The 24465-nt window shown below is 37.6% G+C and overlaps 1 protein-coding gene across 1 annotated transcript in view; it reads right to left on the bottom strand.

Annotated features, from left to right (window-relative positions):
* The window catches only part of l(3)80Fg (dnaJ homolog subfamily C member 16 l(3)80Fg), a 507034-nt gene that overhangs the window by 451571 nt on the left and 30998 nt on the right, over positions 1-24465 (bottom strand). Inside the window, exon 2 of the mRNA XM_067141678.2 lies at positions 4133-4199. Coding sequence (XP_066997779.2) covers positions 4133-4199 — 67 coding nt within the window. The remainder of the gene's footprint in view (positions 1-4132; positions 4200-24465) is intronic.

Below are 24465 nucleotides of genomic sequence, written 5' to 3'. Positions count from 1 at the left end.
TTTGAAAGATTCGATAAATATGACCATTTTCGATCCTGGCTCTGGAAAACAAAGAACAGGTGAAAGCAGAAGTAATTAAAAGTATTTATATTTTACTAAATGTTTCAAAGAGTTAAGTTCACAGTTTGGGGAGAATTTTCCCGAACTGTGGATCCTCAGACAAATAAGTGCATTAGTTATGTTCAATGTCTGCAATGTTTTGCGATATACAATATGTACAAAAGTAGTTCCACGAAAGTGACCGAGGTATTAACGATTCTAGTAATACCGTTCCTTATGCAGCCAGTCCCTGTTATGAATGGTATGAAAATATCGCTGATAGGGTCTGTTGGTGCATGCATTTCAGTGGGGTTGGCAGACTGACATGTAATAGCAACTTCTGGCTCAGTGAGGAAAGCAACAGGACACTGCCTCACTCTTCATTTCCCTAGTATGCCTCTTCAGAGACACCTAGGCTATCTATGACAGCTGTTGGTGGAGATGTAGAGGATCAAACCAGCCTTCGGGCTGAATACCCAGCATGCATACATACATGTTTATTGTGCATTTTTGATGATTTTTTTGCCTGCCCATTTGGAAAATATAGCAAAATTCATACTGTACCATACTCAGCATTGGAAGTAGGCTAGGAAAAAAGCATGCTGTGCGTGCAGTCCAGAATTTTACAATGTCATGCTTGAGGGGTTAAACAGCAATATTCTGATATAGCTATAAAAATTAGTTAATACCTATAGCTCTTAACTCCACTATGTGATGTTTCAGACTATGAAAACACTGAAAGGAAGAGCATGTCATTCCAAACCCCTTAAGCTGGAGATGACAATGACCCAAAAAACAGCAACATTTCTGTGGCCACCTTTTAGATATTTAAAAATGTTGTCTGAGGAGAAAGAAATAGTATTTTTTAATGTGAGAAGAGATGTTCCAGGAGCTAACGCTTAAATCACATAGCCTAAATAAGATATGAAATAATTGTACAACAATAACCATATTAGAATAACTCCTAAGATAACGGCAATTTTCAGAAAATGAGACAGAAGAACCATTGGAGAAAAGGAACCTAATTGACCCAGACTTTGACAACTGACATATAACTCCAGAAGGTAGCAATGAAGTTAGCAGATATATTTCTACAGCCACTGATGTTAATATTCCAGAAAAGGAAGTTATTTCCTGATTGGGAAAACATGAACATAAGTACCCAAAATTAGCAATACTGGACAAAAGTTTGCTGTATTCCAGGCACCAGCACTTCCTGACAGGCACTGTTGCACAAGAGAGAAGAACGCAATTATCTCCAGAAACCCTGGATGCTATTCTCATTGTGTACAATAATACAAACGTATGAGTCTAGAATCAGTATGTTTCTGTATCATATTATAGTTAAAACATATTAACACAGAAGCAGAATTTAAGTTTCTTAGGAAACATAGTATATTTCTACTTCCTATATTTGTCAATGATGTACAGTGTATATATACGTTCCTCAACTTAGATTTACTTATTTATAAGTTTGTTTTATATGTTTATGCATGAAGCTGTGAAGAATAATACTCAATTTCTTGTTTGGTTACATCAAATGTACAGTAGAACCCCGCTAAACCGAACTTCGCTTAACCGAAACTTGGGTTAACCAAAATGCTCTCTCAAAATTTTATTTTAATATTTTGTTTTTACCCTCTCGTTCTTAGACGTCGATATTAGTAATTCTTTTGCTATACGTGCTGAGAGCTACTAGGCAAACCGTATTTTAATATTATGACTTATGCCAGAATGCACTTGTAGCATAAAACAACAGTTTCTTACCCTCTAGTTCGTTCCAGGATACATTTTTTCTTGAACAAGCAGGAATTATTATTATTACTAGTGCATTATTTTTATTAATATCAAGATTATTATTATTATTATTATTATTATTATTATTATTACCGTATTATTCGTCATAAATATTATGCAAATGATTCAGACTTTGACAACAGCAGTTCTGAGAATCGAATTGCAGCAGATGATGGATTTAATGCACTGGAGGTAAGATTAATTTCGAATTTTTAGTAAAATGCAGTACTACATGCTTTAATTACACTACTGTAATAAAATTACTGTATACAGTATTCAGTTCAGAAGAAATAAAAAAATTGTTTCATTATTTCAGACTGCTTTGAGCTTTGTTGAACAAAGCAATGAATCTACACAAGCTGATGTAATGTTGATTAAACGGTGGCGCGATGTAGCTGCATGACAGCGCTGCACCAAGAAAATTCAGAAGAAAATGACTGATTTTATACAATGAGTGATATTATGTAAACATTTTAATGTTAATATACGGTATGCACCTTTGCTTAACCCTCCAAGTGATGAGTCATTAATAAAGACTCATTTATGCCTTTGTGAAATGATAATGTCATTATTAGCAACTCATATTTTTGAAGCCATGTTGCTGAGCAACCATTTAATGAATATCGAACTTTGCACTAATCAATACTTCAGTTCATTGGCTATTTCGATTCATCTAGCTGAATTATCGAATAGGTTTTTTTTTGCTTATGTACTGTCTAAAACAAATCTTAGCGTCAGTTGCTTGAAGCACCACACTGCATGGCAGTGTTCTATTATTGTCCTACTTGATTGGTTAGTGTTTCAATAAATTAAAATGTGCGATCCATGTTGTTCTGACGATATTCGGGATATGTTAGAAGAATATTATGAAAATTATGTTTTCAGTGATGACAGTGATTTGCCAGGTGACGAAATACCAAAAGCAGTTTCTTTGAGTGGTGACTCGTCAGAAAACGTGCATGATAAAAAGAAAGCAAAGCAAATTCTGGTGCCCCAAGTGTAATTGTGGCATTCATCCTACTTGCTACCATAAGTTGAAACACTTCTACAGGCCCATTGTAAAAGTGAGGAAAAGAAAAACTTGCTGGTGACTCGAAGTAAAGAATTATGCCCGAAGAGGAGATGTACGTGGTTTTGGTTTTTTGTACATAACCTTCTGTTCTTTAGTTTTACGGTAAATATGTACTCTAAGTCTTTTGTTGCTAACAAAATGGTGAACATTTTATACATTTACCTTTTGTTTCAGTCTTTTATAGTTTTGAAGCTACGTATAGTGAAAGTTGAAACATTGGTTTTTTTTTTCAAAAGTGAAAAATTATAATTCACCACCCCCAATAAAATGGAATCAAGGTGAATACCCAATATTATTACATCATCACATTCTCTAGTTTACACTGAACAAAAAGGTACGTAATATGATATATTTTACCGTCATTTTGTATTTTTTATGAAATTTTAGAAAAACTTCTACTAAGACGTTATAGTCGCTTATCACTTAAGAAGTTTCCACGTATCACTTGGAGGGTTAATAGAGTTTATGCATTTTTATTTTGACATTTAACTTTAAAAAATACTGCCATATGTTATCCAAAAAAACGCGTCAACCGAAGTGGCTCCGCCCCCTTTATTTTGGATAAATGGGGTTCTACTGTAATTCAATTTGAAGAAAGGTGTGTTAGAATTAATACCTTCCTTTGTTATTTCATTCTGTATTCTTGTAGGCCTGTAAATCACACTGGAGTACACAGTACATAGTAACACCTGAAAATTTAAAGGTGGAATGAATACTTCCAGACTACTAGGATACCCTTCTAAGCGAGAAGACTGCATAATGCATAACCCAGTGCAAGTCATTTTAAGTGTTTCAAGCTAATATTATAGTTATCTCCATAATTTACACAATAACTTTCTCATCCAAACCACAGTATTTTTTTATTTTTTTTTGCTAGTTGCTTTACGTTGCACCGACACAGATAGGTCTTATGGCGACGATAGGATAGGAAAGGTCTAGGAGTGGGAAGGAAGCAGCCGTGGCCTTAAGGTAGAGCCCCAGGATTTGCCTGCTGTGAAAGTGAGAAACCACAAGAAACCATTTTCAGGGCTGCCGACAATGGGTTTCAAACCCACTATCTTCCAGATGCAAGCTCACAGCTGTGCGCCCCTAACCGCACAGCCAACTCGCCGGTCCACTCAGTATAAAACTGCTAAATGTGAGTTACATGTCTGAGATAGCATATTGTTGTTAAAGCTCAGAATGAGAATTAATAATATACTGAAATAAATCACTACCACTCACTTCATATGCCTGGTTGATTTCAACAAACTTGTTCTCTGCAGCAGGATCCTTGTTCTTGTCAGGATGCCTACAACAGAAAAAGTGAGGTACACAAGTCACATCAGAGCATAAAGAGAGGCTTTTTAATATTATATATTAAGATTAACATACAACAAATCAAACAACTAAAAACCATCTCATATGGCCTATTTTAGCTCCAAAACGAGGTCTGCTGCAAAACAGCACTATGGAATTCCTCAAATATTAGGTTATGGGATAGGAAATAAATTTGCAGATGTTTGAAGTTCGTTTAGGGACTACAGGAATCTTGGACATCAGTCCTATTTATTTGCCATTTTCACAACTATTTATTTGCCACTTTCACAACTCAATTATGGCTGTCATGCGTCATAAATTGGTATACAGAGCTAGGAAGACATTCATTTGTGTTTTGGTAAATATGTTCATTAATTAGCAACGTGATATGTATTCAAAGTTTTTGCATACAACATCCTAATTTGTTTATCTCCTTTCCCATCCCAATAATTGTTTCTTTACAAGTTGTTTTACATTCACAGATAGGTCTTATAGCGACGATGGAATAGGAACCGGATGGGAATGGGAACGAAGCGGCCGTGGCCTTCATTAATGTAGAGTCCCAGCCTCTGCCAGCTGTGAAACTGGAAAACCATGGCAAACTATCTTCGGGGCTGCTGACAGTGGGGTTCCAACACACTATCTCCCGAATACTGGATACTGGCCGAACTTAAGAGACTGCAGCTACCGAGCTCGGTGCAAAAGTAAATTCAATGTATCTCACCTGATCCTATTCTGCATGTGCTAATCACCGACACCTTGTGGACTGACAGTGAACTGAAGTTACTTTATTTTTTGCTAGTGGTTTAACGTCACACTAACTCATTTCAGGTTTTTGGCAAAACAAGGATGGGAAAGGGCTGGGCCTGGGAAGGAAGCAACCGTGACCTTAATTAAGGTAGAGCCCCAGCATCTGCCTGGTGCGAAAATGGGAAACCATCTCCAGGGCTGCCAATGGCGGGATTCGAGCCTACACTCTCCTAAATGCAATTTAACAGCTACACGACACATAGCTAACTCTCTCGGCAGTCACTTTATTAGTCAGTATCTTGCCTGTTTTACTGTTGTGTAATCTTTGTGTAGTAAACAGTATTTCTTTCATCTACTCTACTGGGTGGCCCACCCACCCTTGCTTATTTAGTTTTATGAAACCCGACCAACATAACCATTCTCCTGACGGTCGATATTGCTCTGCATCCTGCCTGTGTGTCAACAATGCAAATGAGGCATGGAAATTGCAAAGGAAAAAACTACAACAGTATGCACAATTTCCCTGTCCAATCCTACAGGACACAATACAAACATGAGATTAATTGCTCCCTGAAATAACATGTACCCAGGATACAATCAAATCAATAGGTTTCTGTAATGGTAGAAAGTTAAACGAATGTTGTAAACCATGACTGAAAACTCTGGTATGGATAGAAACTTTTGAAGTGAAGGCTGTAGTTTATTACTACACTTCTAGCGAGTACCATTTATGTTGTTTTGGTGGACGAGTAGGTATGTGCTGGTCCCCTGTGGTATCGGAGTATCAATAGCGTAGTGAATTAGACCTTTCATTTTTTATTTATTTTTAGAATGACATATTGTGCCACAATACAGGGACACTAATTTATCCATACTTACTAGGAAACATCACAACACTTTATTGACTAACGATGTATTCCAGAGAATGTGAATGAGAAGCAAGTAAACTACTCTTTAAATTTTGAGAATTTCTTTCACCGCCTTGACAGTTGCCCAGTGCTCTGAATGGATAACTTTTATTTTAGGTAATGAATCAAATAAGGGAAGACTGGGGTGAATCTTACTTCTGGCTGTCAGCTGACGAGGTATGTGACCAATGTGGTTATGGGGAAGCTTTCGTGTTTGGAACCCAGTAAACGACACCTGGTACTTTCCACATTATTCCAATCACAAATCATGCCTCAATAGCACGAGTTGTTCGAGATGCCTTGAATAAATAATTTATACACATTTTTTCCCCATCTTGTTGAAATTCTAATAAACTTATTGTGCTTTTTTTAAATTTTAGGTGTCGTTTGGCCACAAGAAAATGACGACAAATTCCTGATTATGATGTCAGACAGTGCAGCATCTATGCTTAAGACAGGGTAGGTTCTGAAAATATTGTACCCCAAACTGATCCATTTGACATGTTTGGCTCATGATCTTCACAGAGGGTACAAGGCATCAGAGGCCATTTTCCTCAAGTGAATGCAGTAGTTTTGACTGTGAAAGAGATTTTTATATAGGCTCCATCAAGAGTCTCTGCATTTAAGACTGCCCTGCCTTCCACACCACTGCCACCACAGCCAGTACTGACACAGTGGGGTACATGGCTTCTTGCTGTGAAGTGAGTTGTTTTGGTAACTGAGGAGTCTTTTTAAACATGATCCTTGACCATGCAAGATAATGCAAATGTATAATTAATTCGTGTGAGAAACTTTGTGTTAATGTTAATTTGCAAATTTTCCTTACTTGGTACATGTACAATTACTCGTATTTGTACAAGAAAAACCATAAAGACGGCACTCTTTATCTCAGAAATGAATCAGGGTTACAAAGCACACAAGGCACATTAGTTTTACTGCAATTCATATATATTTTTTTTACAATTTATTTTACGTCACACCAACACAGACAGGTCTTTTGGCGACAATGGGATAGGAAAGGCCTTGGAGTGGGAAGGAAGTGGCCGTGGCCTTAAGGTACAGCCTTGGTGTGAAAATGGGAAACCACGGAAAACCATCTTCAGGGCTGCAGACAGTGGGGTTCGAACCATCGCCTGGATGCAAGCTCACAGCTGCGCGCCCCTAACCACACGGCCAACTCGCCCGGTCATACTTATTTGTGTCTTAAATAGATCATAATGGTTTTAAGCTAAAACAGGAGTAAATTTTGGTGACCATTAGTAAACATTATTGGAATATGAACACACATATACACATTGCACATGATTTTCTTTACTATGGTACTGCAGTTAATCCTGTCTTTTGTTACAATTTTTGAGTGCCTGGGCATCACTTTTTGCTTCACCATTGTTAAAATTTCCAGATTTTTCAGTTGCCCATTCCCACCCATTAAACAGATCAATTTGTGACATCAACGATAATAAAATGAAATGTAACTTATCTCTAAGCGAGTTACTTTTTTCCTGCACGTCATTCAGGCCATGGATGATGAGGATGCTGTCTGCATAAGAGAGCCAAGAAAGCCATGTCCTACCCATTGGTTCCATCAGATTTGGCATTACTGAAGGCAAACTTTAAAAATCTGCAGGGAGCCATCATCAAGTTGGAGCATAGTGGAGACAATTAGGATTGTGGAAGAAGTCAGGGAAGTCGTGACCCAACATCTGGTATGGCAGCCACTGTTCGAGAAAAGTTTGATAGGGTCCTGCAGCAGAAGGAAAGCGATGATAAAAGTAGCCAGTGTGCTACGAGTTGATGTAGATGAACAATGGAACAATGGAACAATCAATCAATCAATCAATCAATCAATCACTCACTACTTGCCTGCATTTAGGGCAGTCGCCCAGGTGGCAGATTCCCTATCTGTTGTTTCCCCAGCCTTCTCCTAAATGATTGCAAAGAAATTGGAAATTTATTGAGCATCTCCCTTGGTAAGTTATTCCAATCCCTAACTCATCTTCATATTGTGATCTTTCCTACTTTTAAAGACACCACCCAAACTTATTCGTCTACTGACGTCCTCCCACGCCATCTCTCCACTGACAGCTCTGAATATACCACTTAGTCAGCAGGTCGTCTCCTTTCTCCCAGGTCTTCCCAGCCCAAACTTTGCAACATTTTTGTAACGCTAGTCTTTTGTCGGAAATCGCCCAGAACAAATCGAACTGCTTTTCTTTGGATTTTTTCCAGTTTCTGAACCAAGTAATCCTGGTATGGGTCCCATACACTGGAACCATACTCTAGTTGGGGTCACCAGAGACAAATATGCTCTCTCCTTTACATCCTTACTACAACCACTAAATACTCTCATAACAATGTGCAGAGATCTGTACAGGACAGATAAAGCTTCACCTACTCTAATTCCCTGAGTTCTATTGTCTAGAAACAGAGCAGCTCATTCAGTCACTCTTTAGTCAAGTCCAATTGCATCAAATGAAGTGGCTTCATTGATGTTTTGTCTGATCACTTCATGTGATGTTAAGAGACCCTCTCACAGTACAAAAACATTCTGCATGACAAAAGGAACAAGATTATTACCCAAAAACATTGAAAAGTTGCTGGTTGTAAATTCCTATCATAGTCATGTGTGTGTCATTAAACTATAAGTAATTTTTTCACGCTTATTTTGTTGCCTACTTTACACTATGGTGCCTATTTACATTCCTATTTTGGATATTTTAAGTGCCTATATCCCTGCATGCCTATTTTAACTGTTTTTAGTGCCTGTAAATCTCATCCCTAGTTATAACAATTGAACAATTATTAGAAGAGTGGGCAAGTTTTTACGAACGGTTTTAAACTTCCCAATAATACTAATGAATTCATAAGTTATACTGCATATTTAAAGAAAGTGTGAGATTTGATAGAATCTGATGTTCTTTCAAGAACAAAACATGTCATCTTATTTTAGTTAAGCAGCTTCTTTTCCAGGTATAATCTGTAATTTTTTTGTTTTTCAGGTATTTTCTGAATTTTAATTATTCACAAATTACTTTTAGCAGACTGAAGAACCTAAGAGTTATAACAATTTTTTTTAGAGATCAGTGGGATTTGCATAAACTTGTAAATATTTTGTGAAACTGCCGCTCAGTGTTCAAACTTTTCAACGAGCAACATAATTAAACTTGTAGGCTCTACCAAAGTGAGATGAGTAATTAGCTGTCCAAAGTATAAATTTCATTGTAAACTACGGACTGCACATAGTAGCTTGGTGTTATCCCATATATTGCCATAGTTGCGTTTCCACAACAAATTACAGATACTCATTTTTTCCCCATTTGGTCAAGTAAATAATGAAGTGACATCATTTGTAGGTCGAGCAACAATGCTGCTACAGCTGAGTATGAATGATAATATGACTACTTGGGTTTCTTGTTGATCAGCGGTTTACGTTAGTACAAGTTCAATCTGCACGGGAGAATGACATTGCATACTGCCACCCGATACAGGTAAATTTCCTATACATGTTTTATAAATATGTACTAATGTGCACATGGTTCTGCTGCAGAAAGGTGCATTCTCTACTCAGAGCAAAATTATATTCTGACACTAGAAGCTTCTGATTTATACGTTCATATACTTGCTTGTTGTGTTTCTGTAACAATGGGTAAATGTGTTAATCAAGAGTATCCTACTTTTATCTGATAATGCTTCTGATAAACTCTAGTTATTGGATTATTTGAGTTTTTAAACTCATTTATTTACAGTTGTGTTTTCTAGAATCCTAAAATAATTGGGGGAAAATAACGATGAGGAAATCGAGTGCCAATGACATATTTGTTACTCCTCCCTCTGTCACGTACAACACTGATCAGACAATGGTGAAGAGGATGGGGGGGAGGAAGTTTTGATAATCTCACTGGAAATCAGCTAACATTACAAGCACACTTAGTTTTTGATGTGGTGATGAAGACATTCATGCGGGGCCAGGTGAAAGTGTTATTTTGGACAAGCAAGAAAAACATCAAAGTTTGGACAAAACTAAATTAGACCAAAAATTACAAAGCTGGGAACACTCTGATTTACCTAGCCTGTCAGAAAAACAAAAAAGGTATATCATGGTCCTCACCCCTCAGACCATCACCATAACAGTGTTTTTATTTATTCTTTAGTGGTGACCTACTTAGAACTATGCTATTCAAAAAGGTACAGCAAATTTTGAAGTTTCTCCTGAGAAAGTGAAGGTATTCACTATGCTGCAGTTCTACGCCATTGTATGTATTGGAAAGAACAAAGATGCCAGAAATTATGCTGTAGCTGAAGCAATGAGAAGGAACAGATTTGAGGAAATAATGAGACTCATTCACCTCAATGATAACAATGAACTTGATTAGATTGACTGAATTTCAAAGGTTAGACCCTACCTTGAAATGCTATGTAAACATTTTCTGGAGTTTGCCATATGGGAAAAGGAGTCAACCGCCGATGAAGTGATGGTATCCTGTTATGGCCGCCATGGAATGAAACAGTTCATACGTGGAAAGCCCATCCATTTTGGGTACAATGTTTGGTGCCGTAACTTATGCCTGGGGTAACTCATCAACTCTGAGGTATATCAGATTGCTAAAGGACCATGAAATATTTACACAGATGAATTTGGTTTGGGGGGCTAGTGTTCTAAAGTTTACAGATTTTCTGCCATGTGACATGCACAGTAATCAAATACCTCAACATATATTTGCCCCAATTTCTTTATATCACTGAACGTTTTGGACAACTTCACAGATTGAAGTATTGGACTAACAGGTACACTTCAATCAATCTGTACAGAAAGATGCTCAGGAATCTATGTTTCAGCAATGAAGAAGACTGCCCGTGGAACTCATATTCACTACTGTGATATGAGAAGGGTTTTGTGCAGATGGAACGATAATTTGCTTGTAAAAATGGATTCCAAATGTGAAAAGGCTGAACTGACAACTGTAGTAGCTAGGTGTTCATCTTTCCAGAAAAAGAAAATAAGCATTACTCCACCAAAGCTTGTCGGATTGGACAATACCTGCATGGGGGACAAAGACAGAATGCACCAAAATGTTGCCTGCTATAGGACTAATACCCAATGTAAGAAAAGGTGGTGGCCTTTTTTAACTCACGGCATGTTGAATGTTGGATGTTGAAATGCAAAATTCATTTTCTTCACAAACGATCTCAAAAGTCCTCAGGTGGTGAAGATATAAATTTTCTAGAATTTTGGAGGTATGTATGCTTGAGCCCGCTAGCAAAATATGGCCAACCAAGACTGAAACCTGGAAGACAAGTCACACAAAATGTAAATAGAATGTCTGATAATGTACGCTATGATCACAGGGGACACATGCACGTTGTTCAAGGTAAGTGGTTGTGACTTGCACAATGCACACCACAAAATTACTTACTGTAGCCGGGATTGATAAATGTAGCCTGGATTGATTTTCGCGGCCAAAAGATGCGTAAAATGTGAACGTCGAAGTAATAATAACAATAATAAAGATAATCATCACGATCATTCCGATACCAGCAATACGGTATTAACGGTATCACGCAAGTTATCAAAACACAAAGGAAGCAAGGATAAGGTTGGCTACATACATAAAATAAAATCGCAAGTGAAATAAAAGATGCGGATAGGATACTTAAAACTTAAAGGTCTAAATGACAACTACAGACAGGAATAGTGTGGAAAGCGGACTTGGACCCTATGAGGCTGTAAGATCGTAGGATATTGTAAGGAAAAGAACGTACTCGCCCATACCCTTCGTATAAGATATAATTACAAAAACAAAGAAAAGAACAGAAACCTATAGAAAACAATTTGTGAAAAAGGAACAGAAATACAACTGCAACTTGAATCTTGAACAATAAACCAGATAGGATATAACAAACAATCTTTTGGATGGTCAATCATAGGACGACTACAAACTTTCCTCGTAATTTCTTTATACAGAGCTACTGGAGGCATCCTGACGGAAAATTAACACATAGCAACATTAAGGATAAAAGAAATTTTAAAACCAGAAAACCTCCAAACAAAAGGTGGCCTTGTGTAACACAGAGGCATAAATGAAATAGCCCAAACTAAGATCCGAGGTGATTTCCTGGCAGGATAAGAACATTTACATTTCGCGAAATTTAAGAAGGAAGGCCGAAACACACGAAAGTTAAATTTCGAAAGAAAAAAAACAAAATCACATTACAAAATTTTAAGATAATTAAACGTGCTTACCTTAGGATAGGTTGGCCCCGTAGGCCCGGGCCGCGCGCACCGCGCGTCCGACCCCTTCGAAGATCGAAAACGAAAGACAACAAGAAAACGGTAACACATGCGTGCCTCACATCATACCAGAAATCATTCGATATCAAACCGCCAATCGGAAAACACCTCCATGTTACACCAATTACAACACTTCTAATTACAACCAATTACAAAAACCCTAACCTTATATGGGCATCAAGCAAACGACAAGCCATGAAGAAATTGCTGACGCAACAATTGAACCATCAATTTCTCACACGTGCCGGTATAGGGAGTTCATTTTTAAACTGGACCAAAATTTTAAAACATAAAGTCAGCAAGACCAAATTATACAATCTTCAAGTTTTCTAGTTATCACCGGAATAATTGAACAATCAAATAAATATCTTAAATATCTTGAGGCATTTTTTAAAAGTTCTTTAACAGTCTTATCCAATAATCTTTTGGCCTAGGAGAAAAAAAAGAACATAACTTTCTTGGGATACACAAAACATAATTACACATTTTTCCTTCAAATGTCCAAACAGTTTGTTTCTAAACAATTTTCTTTCAAAATCATTTTCGGATAGTCTTTACCTAGAAAAAAAAAAAAAAAAAAAAAAAACGAAAAACACAATTTCTCGAAATATACAAAACAATAGTTCAATTCATCCAGAATAAAAACTTCAACGTTTTCTTGCAGCTCAGGCACCATGTCACCCACTACGGGTTACACTTACCTTGAACATCTTTCTTCGCCTCGCTTTCCCATACATCGAGAGTATAATTTTGTGTATAAAATTATATTTCTTTGATAATAACATGTTAATTATATTAAGACAACCAATAACAAAATAGATAAATCATGAAGATACAAAAGTAACTAATCGAAAGAAGATGGATATTATTTGAAGTTCCAAGTATGTGATACCTTAACGCATACGGAGCTGGTATGGCACTCTGATAACTTAGAAACAATGGAATAGTCCAGGTAAAGAGAAATGAAGATTTAGTGCAGAGATGTCCCTTTCATTTGAAACGTGGACCTCTGTGGTCATTAGAGTAAGACAGCCAATTGCTTGGGGTCCTAAGCCAACATTAGATAGTGAGTGTTGGTTGACGACAATTACAAATATAACCACAATAATAGGTCTTGTGACACAAATAAGTTGAGTACTTCCTCGTTGGAAAGAGGGCCGACTATTAGTCAAACAGGTAACAGATAAGGAACTGGAACCTCGTAATAAGATATTGCCAAACAATTATACATTGCTTGAGAAGGCCCTTTGCGTTCCTATTCCACATCTTATGAGAGTTAGTTATGCTACACCTCTCCTCTTTTAGACAAATATTGTAGTATTCTTTAATTTCTGTACATAGACCATAATTCCTTTTTCTTAATTCTAGCTGATCTCCATACTTGTTGATCGGACTCCAATTCTATATTCCTTTTCTCTCTCTCATTTAACTCTGGTGCTGAAGGCAAAGATTGTACTGAATTTGATCTCACCAGTTGGTTTAATAACCTCCACATTTCCATTAAACTTGGCCTTCAAGTGGAATGTGTTCGATAGACAAATTAATTTGATGTACATTGTACCGGGTGGTACACCTCCATGCCGCTAATTCAAACTTTGCGCCAGTTGAAACTCCTCTACTGGAGGAAGTCTGAACTTTATCTACTGTGTTAATTTTCAAGTTTCTCTGAAGATGTCACTACTTGTAAATTTTGAAGTTTCTGAACTGGGTCGGTTTCGATGTATTTTTGTTTTGCCTGTAGTAAGAAGTGTGGACATTCTCTTCCAGATGGCACTACTGAAGAATTACAATTATGCACCCTAGTGCGAAGTGAAAGAACTATGTTTTTGAAGAAAGTTTGTGTTCATAAGTTTGTTCTTTGTTAAATTTCTTTCAGCTATTGTTTATGTTGGCAATATTAACCCCTTCTTTCCGCCAGATTTGAATTTAGCCAAATCCCGAATTTCTTTAACTAATTTATGACCAATCAGGTGTATCTTCTCCAACTTGGATATGTTGCTTAACCCTAGCCAATCAAATTCTTGTGGGAGGGTGTTCTCATTCCTGAATCGCCTCGAACTTTCCGCGAGAGTATATAAACTGCTGATTTTCGGGTCTCCGCGCCACTTCAGTAACATCTTTCAGTGTGTAAAGTACGTAGCAGGGGGCGGGAAGCGCCTCTTTCTTCGGGCAGCAGTTCATCCACAAGGTAATGGCCGTTTAATGACTTCTTTTCTTGCTAGCTCAGCAGTTTAACTCTCGGGGCAGGTCCGAAGCCTTTTACCATGCAACTTTCCCTTAAAATGTAAAGACACTCGGTATCTATTCTATCTGTTTAAACTATAAATTGGGATAGAGAGTGCTTAACCCTCTCGAGCTCCCACTCATATTGCATTGAGGTGAACTTATTTTCACAACCGTTTCTTCCTTAACGTAATGTAAATTGTCTTCTCATATAAGTCACCTCTTTAGTATGGGATTAGCCCTTGCATTGACGGCCTAGTGCCAAGTAGGTTTTAAACAAAATGTATTAGGAGTGCAGATTCGCCTCCTCTCAAATTGGTATTTTAGAGGCCAGATAATTAACCTGTTTCTTTTCTTAATAGGCCTCAGTAGGTTGGGTATTTTACCCCTGTTTTCATGTCCTGGGAGGACAACTTGAAAGTGGAGTTTGGTGTGGCCTTTGATAGGCTGGGACTTAAGAGCGGGTGCTCTTTTGAAATTGATTTTGGATGCCTCGAGGAGGCTTTATTTTGTAATTGGGAGCAAGTGTTCCTGAACATGATTGGGGTCTTCTGCCCCTTTGTCGAAATTTTTGGGTAAAGTTGGGCTAATTGCTCAAGAATTGTGAATCCGGGGCTTGAAGCCCAAATTCTGTGAATACTGTAATTGTACATTTGTTGCCTTGCTACTCTGTACCTGCCATTCTTGTTATTTCTTAATCTTTAAAAGAAAATATAACCTTGTTAAATTTTACCTTAACTTTAATTTCGTAGTTTGAGACCTGTTCACCCCCGCACCTTCTTTCACCAATGCTGTTCCACAGATACCTCGGAACATACATATAACATGAATTCTAGGACAACTCTTTAGACTCTTTCCACCAATTTGGGGGGAAAATTGATTAATTAACCAAAAGCTCATCTTGCGATAGCAAGATCATCATCATCCACAAAACCAAATATATATAAGTGAGAATATTGATAAAACATACACCTACCATGACATACCAATTCTTTTCCAGGAATAGTTTCTCTGGCTTTCTTTGAACTTTTGTTGTTCTATAAATTTATTTACTTAATCTTAAAGCTAGCCATTTTCAAGTCATTTAGTGATGTTACATTCTTGGATAAAGGTAGATTTAAAGGTGCATTTTTCAAATTTTCTTGTCCACGATGGGTTAAACGACAATTAATATCCACATATAAATGGGAATGTATCATCCTTGGTCAAGTTATTTTCACCGTTTGAAATACCAATATAAATGGTCTGTTATTGGATATTATAAATTTTCCAGCTAACTCATTCCCGGTAGCCAGCGTTTCGCCCTCATGTGCTAGTTAATATTTAGAAATTTCATGATCCGTATTGAAGTGAGATTACAATATTTGAAATTAAGAGGGTTCCTCCTAATCAATACTTTAAACACATTATAACACCTGCATGGATGAATATGAAATATGACTTTAAAACAACTTTAAAAACACACTATAACACTTGCACAGATGAATATAAAATAAAATATGGTACATGATGAATTTGCATTTCATTTTAAAATCCGTTAAAATGATGACTCCGTTGGTTCCTTAACCCATATTGATGTTCATGTTTACATGTATTTTTCGGAACCCAACTACAGAACACACAGTGTCAACTTCATATGACATTAAACTCCGCAGCATAATTTAACAGTTTTAGAAAACTAAAGATATATACAAGCTGGACAAACCACCATGGGTATAGAGTCATCATTTTAATGGATTTTAAAATGAAATGCAAATTCATCATGTACTATATTTTATTTTATATTCATCTGTGCAAGTGTTATAGTGTGTTTTTAAAGTTGTTTTAAAGTCATATTTCATATTCATCCATGCAGGTGTTATAATGCAGAGGTGCCAACCTTCGAAATGGCTTTTCCGTAATCCCCCTCCAATACCCTCCGAAAAATTTTGGAGTCAAATCAAAAGCATACTCATCCCAATGACACCCTCTTTGCCCTTCCCGACAACAATCTAATCTAAAATATACGGTATCCTATTACACAATAAATTTGCACATTACCAGTTAGTTTTGTCATAAAATATTCTTTGTAACTTGTTTTCCACGCAGCAGGTGCTTTTGTGTGGGATTTTTCTCGTAGCATCCTTAACACTGTGAGGGCATTTTCACCTTATGAACAATAAGCGATTCCAGTTTTTAATTAATTAATATTATTTGCTTTACGTCCCACTAACTACTTTTTAAGGTCTTCGGAGACGCCGAGGTGCCGGAATTTAGTCCCGCAGGAGTTCTTTTACGTGCCAGTAAATCTACCGACACGGGGCTGTCGTATTTGAGCACCTTCAAATACCACCGGACTGAGCCAGGATCGAACCTGCCAAGTTGGGGTTGGAAGGCCAGCGCCTTAACCGTCTGAGCCACTCAGCCCGGCGATTCCAGTTTTGATGTCACTTTTGTAGGCCTGAAGTGCTTCTGTTTTGTTCCCCATTAACATTGAAAACTCTTTCTGTGGGAGACTTACTGTCAGGTACACTTAATACTCCAATAATACAATATTACATTTTTCGGTGAAGAATAGCAGAGTAGAATTCCTTCATTCATAATGATTTTCACGACGCTCACGGGTAGCAAAAGGAAGTGACGATTGAATGAGTATCGTTGCCAACTCACAAGCATTGAAACGAAGAGTGTCAAGTACTAATGCTCGAAAGAATCATTTTTCCTTATTTCCTTATTTATCCGTAGATATTATATTTTCGTTATAATGTCGCATTTCCGTAATAATTTACCCTTTGGCCGTAATGCCGTAATCGTGAGGGGAGGTACGTAATAATTACGGATAATCCGTAACAGTTGGCACCTCTGTATAGTGTGTTTAAAGCTGTTTTAAGGTTTTATTGTGTTTGCCTGATTTGACTTTGTGGTTGATGATGGCACATATTTGGTGCCGAAACTAGTACCTCATGTGAACGATATGCGATTCTTCCACGTTAATAAACATCTTTGTATTGAATAGGAGGAACCCTCTTAATTTCAAATATTGTCTCATGTGCTAGGTTGGGCTCATCAGTTGGTACCTAGCACACCTACCTAATTCACTGTAAAGGAGGTGAAGAGAGCTCAGCAGGTAGTTCCGCTCTGACCTGAGCCCAGTAACCAAACAGGTCACCAATACACTAAACATACTGAGAACAAGTGAGGGTTATGTCTCACACAAACTTCCTAATATCACCTTTCCTTTTCACACAACAGCCATCACTTACACTATTTTCTTTCCTTTCAGAGACGTCTTCATGAATCTTAAACCTCAATTCAAACCGACACGGTCAAGAGCATACTTCTGGGCCCAATTAACCTTCTAACAACATTGATGTTCCCCCTCAACCAGGAATCCCAAGATAAAGACAATAGCCATACAATGGAAATGTCATTCATAACAAAGAATAGGGAGTTGCTTCACAAACTTTATTCATTTTTTATATTAATCAAAGGCAGCAAAATTATGTTAGACTGGAACCTCGGAACCTCAACAACAAAGTCTCATCCATACACAGAGAGCAAATGTGGACTTTGAAGTGTTTCATATGATACCTCAAACTTGAACTCATTTGCAATAATTTAATACTCTTTCGCAAACTCCATAAAGTATTTAATCTGATTGGCTTAAATTTAGTGTTATATTTTTAAAGTGTATACATATCTTGTAAATTCTCTATTATTCTTTAAGCGTGCCAGCCCCGCGCTGTAGGGGTAACGTGCCTGCCTCTTATTTGGAGGCCCCGGGTTCGATACCCGGCCAGGTCAGGGATTTTTACCTGGACCCGAGGGCTGGTTCGAGGTCCACTCAGCCTACGTGATTGGAACTGAGGAGCTATTTGATGGTGAGGTAGCAGCCCCAGTCTCGAAAGCCAAGAATAACAGCCGAGAGGATTCGTTGTGCTGACCACACGATACCTCGTAATCTGCAGGCCTTCGGGCTGAGCAGTGGTCGCTTGGTAGGCCAAGGCCCTTCAAGGGCTGTAGTGCCATGGGGGGATTCTTTAAGCGTATTTTTAAATGTTTTGTAAATTTTTTTACACCACTTGCCGATTTTGAATTGTACGGCTGAGGATGACCTCAAGAGAAGGTCGAAACTGGTACCATAAACATGAAATGTTGTCATTTATAGTCACTTCTAATTAATATTGTATTGAATGGTGGATGATTTCCCTCTTACTCTCCTAATTATCATCATATAATAACCTTGAAAGAAAATAATTCTGGTTCCGCCTTATTCAATACTATTCAGATTCTCACAAACTACTACTTCTTATTCTTATTACTATTAACATTTACAAATTGCACATATTTTGCCCCTAATACAGGACTTCTTCAGCCAATATACTACAAAACAATTGGTACATGATTAAGAAAAAATGTTTAAAATCTGAGACATTGCACATAAAAATATTGTTCATACCATTTGTTCATTATATTGAAAATTGTCTACATAAAATAGTCTTCTTAGACTAAAGTGTGCTAATAAACTGATTAGACGAATGAAACTTAAACAGTGTACATTAACTGCAGTGTCCATAAAAAACCGTTGTGAATCATTGGATGGCCATTATACAATGAGTGGCAAAAACTCATGGGAAAAGACAATGTGATTTTAATAACGAACTGCTCCTCCACAAGCCCTCAAAAGGGCAGCAATACGGCAAGGCATCAACTCTACAAGATGTTGGAATCATTCTGGAAGGTTCTGGACCCACACATCTTTGCACTGCTACCCACAATTGGTCTTGTGTAATTGGTGCGGTATTCAGGGAGCGTACACCAGCATCGACAGCATCCCATAAATGGTCTATCGGATTAAGATCAGAGGATCTGGAGGGCAAATCCATGGTCGTAACTTCACTGGAGTGCTCCTCCAACAATCTGCGTGCCACCACAGAGCGGTGACATGGCGCATTGTTCTGTTGAAACATGACATCTCCATCACGGTACTCTACGGCCAGAAAGGGATGTAGACACTCTGAAAGAATGTCCACATAAAATGCTCAGACCATACTACACGCCGCCACTGTTCCATGGTCCAATGCAGATGTTCGCGGGCCAATGCACGCTGTTGAGCTCTGTGTCGAGATGTCCACAAAGAGACACAAGTTGGTCGTCGGCTGGTGAAGCCTATTGCAAGTAATCAGCTTCATTTTCCGTATCAAAATCTAATCACAGACAGTTACAATAATTGAAAATCTTCCACCTTTTTGATACTTTTTATTTGCCTGTTAGCAAATTTTTATTTGTAAACAGTACATGTTTCGTTCTCACTTGGGAACATCTTCAGCTGTTGTTAAGCTTAGGTGAATCGCTAAGTTTTTGAACACGTTATCTGCAAATACATTGATTCTCTTAAAGACCACTAGAATACAAATTAAATTAAAATGATGTTAAAACAATGTGGGGGTTAATAGGTTAATGTAATGAGACTGGATGATTACATAGTTGGTCAGCTTAAAAACTATATCTATTCATTGGAATAGTTGTTAAAAGTTTCACTTTGTTACATTAAAAATGTCTATTTGTCTTCCGGTTAAAAGGTTTAAAAAAATGATTGACTTCATGACACTGTTCAAATTGTTGTTGAATATTATTCCTTTCACTCCTTCCAGGTAAGCTGTTATTTATTATGAGCTTGCTTTAAGTGCCCTAAATTGAGTCTAATGCGGAACTTTGAAGCTGATTGCCGGTCAATTTTTGGGAAGGGAGCTTCGTCTCAATTTCTGAAATGAAATGAAATAAGGAAATAGGAATTTGTTTTTGTAATGAAAACATGTGTCTTTACATAGTAATTTAATGTATAAAATGGTTCTTTACCTTGCTGTTGTTAGACTCCAATTATACTGTGACCCTGGAGGGGGAACGTTTGATGCTGCTTCACTTTCAATAAGAAGATATATAGACAGGTAGGCCCCCCAATGGGTGCTCCCGCTTCGGGCATTTTAGCCAATAATTATCTTGATTACCTCGAACATACCAAAATAATAGGACAAATAGAAGGTCTCAATTTATGGATACGCTTTGTAGACGACAGTTTTGCCGTAACAGACCGAAGAGTGAACAACAGTGACGATATCCTTAATAAATTAAATACACTTGATTCTAGAATAAAGTTTACAGTAGAAAAAGAAATAGAATGTTCCATAAATTTTTTAGAAATAAATATAACGCAGAAAAAGGAAGAGTTTGTCTTCAAGATACACAGAAAACCCACTTTTACTCCCATTACAATAAAGAACTACTCATTGCACCCGGAACTGCAAAAAAGATCAGCTTACTACAGTTACATATATAGAGCGTTTAATATACCCCTTACACACACAGAATGAGAAAAAGAACTGCTCTTTATTCGCATATAAGCCCAATACAACAGTTTTGAACTAAAAATAATAAACAAAATAATCGGTAAATTCAAACAGAAATTACAAACTAATTTAACACCCGAAATAAAAAAGAAAAGACAAATACGCCAAGTTCAAGTTCAATAACCCCAACTTATATATTTTAAACGAATTGGTTACTGTATATAACTATAAGATCGCGTACTCAACCAGCAATAATACAAAACAAAAATTCTTTAATTACAATAGTGTTAATTCCCTAGGAAAAACAAACATTCTGAATCAGGAGTTTACAAATTGACGTGTCATCAATGTGTAAAAAGTTATGTCGGACAAACAGGACGCAGTTTTACTGTAAGATACCTAGAGCATGTCAATGCTGAAAGACATAAAAAAATGTCCGTGATGGGCCAACACATGAGTTCAACCGGACATCAGTTCACAACCATAGAGCAGGATTTAACTATATTGCATAAAATAAACAAAGGAGGACTTCTAAATACATTAGAAAATCTATATATTTATTTAGAACAAAAAAGCAATCAGGACAACAACCTGAATGAAACAATTGACAATAGAAACCCTATATTTGAAGGGAGATTATCAAGTCTTGAAACTTTAGGCAAAAGAAACAATACAGACAGTAAAAGGATAAATAAGACCGAGCCTCCGCCATTTTGTACATCGAATCTCCCCACACCTTCTAAAGCCGAAGCCGTGACAGTAAGCGACATGCCTCCTCCCCTCTCTGCAGCCTTGCCTTCCCGAAAGGAGGAGCAAACAACAGAACACACACACACCATTACTATACTAGACGTAAAGCAGCATCAAACGTTCCCCCTCCAGGGTCACAGTAGAACTGGAGTCTAACAACAGCAAGGTAAAGAACCATTTTATACATTAAGTTACTATGTAAAGACACGTTTTCATTACAAAAACAAATTCCTACTTGCTTATTTCATTTCAGTTCAGAAATTGAGACGAAGCTCCCTTCCCAAAAATTGACCAGCAATCAGCTTCAAAGTTCCGCATTAGACTCAATTTAGGGCACTTTAAGCAAGCTCATAATAAATAACAGCTTACCTGGAAGGAGTGAAAGGAATAACATTCAACAACAATTTGAACAGTGTCATGAAGTCAATCATTTTTTTAAACCTTTTAACTGGAAGACAAACAGACATTTTTAATGTAACAAAGTGAAACTTTTAACAACTATTCCAATGAATAGATATAGTTTTTAAGCTGACCAACTATGTAATCAACCAGTCTCATTACATTAACCTATTAACCCCCACATTGTTTTAACATCATTTTAATTTAATTTGTATTCTAGTGGTCTTTAAGAGAATCAATGAATTTGCAAATAACGTGTTCAAAAACTTAGCGATTCACCTAAGCTTAACAACAGCTGAAGATGTTCCCAAGTGAGAACGAAACATGTACTGTTTACAAATAAAAATTTGCTAACAGGCAAATAAAAAGTATCAAAAAGGTGGAAGATTTTCAATTATTGTAACTCTCTGTGGTGAAGCCTATGTGGAGCAGCTGTCTCGTTACAGTCCTGGTAGAAATGGGTTCCTGAATCCCATCATTCAACTGGGCGGTGATCTGACTCACAGTAGCCCGTCAAGCATCCAGTATGGTTCTGCGGAGACGACGTGGAGTCCATTCATTAAACATATGTGGCCTTCCCGTGCGGCGGTTTACGCAGGTAGTAACATTCTCTCCGCGATATTGAAGATCCACCCTCGACACTCTTGACCTCGGAAACCCAAATTCGTGTGTAATCTATTCAATGATCCATGCGCTGTGCAAAGTCAGTTAACTTGCGACGTGTTGCCATCTTCACAACACTTGTGTGTGTGATAGAGTGCTCAGCTATGCTGCAGCTAGCCGCAGCACTCAGGGGTCATACACGGCACATATTCTAATGGGACACCCCTTCCTGTGACTCTTGAGCACTCAGTGTATATTATGCTCTTACGTTAAGGCTCACCAGAACTTCTAAAATCTTTGGTCCAAATTAAAAATGTAGAGATAACTGCCAACACAGAACGTAAAACATTACATAGATAAAACTAGTAGTACTCATAAAAGAAATTCCAAGTTGGCATGCGGATCTGTTTACTAGTAACCTGCTCAAGTGAACATTGTAACAAAGCTGCATGCCAGACTTTTTTTTTTACAAGTTGCTTTACGTCGCACCGACAAAGATAGGTCTTATGGTGACGATGGGATAGGAAGGGGCTAGGAGTGGGAAGGAAGTGGCTATGGCCTTAATTAAGGTACAGACCCAGCATTTGCTGGGTGTGATTTGCCAGATTCTTTAGAGACTAGTTAGAGTCTTGGTAGCACTAGCCATGGATCTTGATAGGTGTGCTAGTTGCCAACTGATGAGCCCAAACTGGTGCACTGGGTGAATTGCCGGCAACCAACAATGAGTAAACTGGAAAATTTATAATTTCCAATAACGACCAATTATATTTGAATTATGAATTTACTCATCAAAAACAATTATTTCATGCTCCCTGTGGGAACCTACATCTGTATAAACTTCTGACAAGTTTCACCCACCAGTAAAACTTGGAGGTAACTTCACCATACATATCCTGATGTTGACAAGGCCAAAGGAGATTTTCGTAATGTTATGAAGGTAGTCTTCATGCAACTAAAGATGAATTTTACAAGACTGGGACCAAGCATCACATTCTGCAAACATTATACTGCAGTTATTACTGCACAGCAAAATCTCTATACAAATAATTTTCAAAGATATCTGCATAAAGAAATATTTGCCTGAAGACCAAGAGGGCTGTCACACTGGATCGATCAAACGACTGCGATCAGCTGACTGAAGAACTAAACCCAAAGAGAGCAGTGGTACCAGATGCACAGCAGCGATTGTAAGCAATCTACTACGAGCGATGAAGATCGGTTGGTTTGTAAAAACAAGATTATCAGTTTTCAGTTGTAGCCTGTTGATAATGGCCGACGTAACATGATCTGTTACCAAAATTGATAAATTTATTTGCTTAATGCATCAGAATGAAATGCTATATAATCCTAGACTCTCTGGATATAGTAAAAGGGAGACCGTAGATTTTGTATGGCACTATCGCTTCAAGAATTGGGACAAAAATAATTTTAAGTAGTTACTAGTTTTATTATGGTTATGTTATGAGTAGTGTTACATACATAATCATTATAGACCGTTATGCCTTTCGGTGTTCAGTCTGCAAGCCTCTGTGAATTTACTAAACATCACCACAATCCCCTATTAGCAACTAGTGCTGTGGCCTCACTTAGTTCTGTACCTCTTATCTTTAAATTGTTTGAAATCAAGTCTAACCATCATCGTCTTGGTCTCCCTCTACTTCTCTTACCCTCCATAGCAGAGTCCATTATTCTCCTAGGTAACCTATACTCCTTCAATCGCCTCACATGACCCACCACCGAAGCCGGCTTATGCGTGCAGCTTCATCCATCAAGTTCATTCCTACTTAGCAGCCACCTCCTCGGTCCGAGTACCCTCCTGCCATTGTTCCCACCTCTTTGTACAAGCAATCATTCTTGCTGCTTTCATGTCTGTTACTTCTAACTTATGAATAAGATATCCTGAGTCCACCCAGCTTTGACCCTGCCTACGATGTCACTCAATGCTTCATAAAACTTGTCAACTTCATCCTCATCTGCACCCTCACATGGTGTTCCTCCAACTGCCAAATC

Source organism: Anabrus simplex, chromosome 2 (genome assembly GCF_040414725.1).
Source record: "Anabrus simplex isolate iqAnaSimp1 chromosome 2, ASM4041472v1, whole genome shotgun sequence".
Classification (NCBI taxonomy): domain Eukaryota; kingdom Metazoa; phylum Arthropoda; class Insecta; order Orthoptera; family Tettigoniidae; genus Anabrus; species Anabrus simplex.
This window is presented reverse-complemented; position numbering and strand designations above follow the sequence as displayed.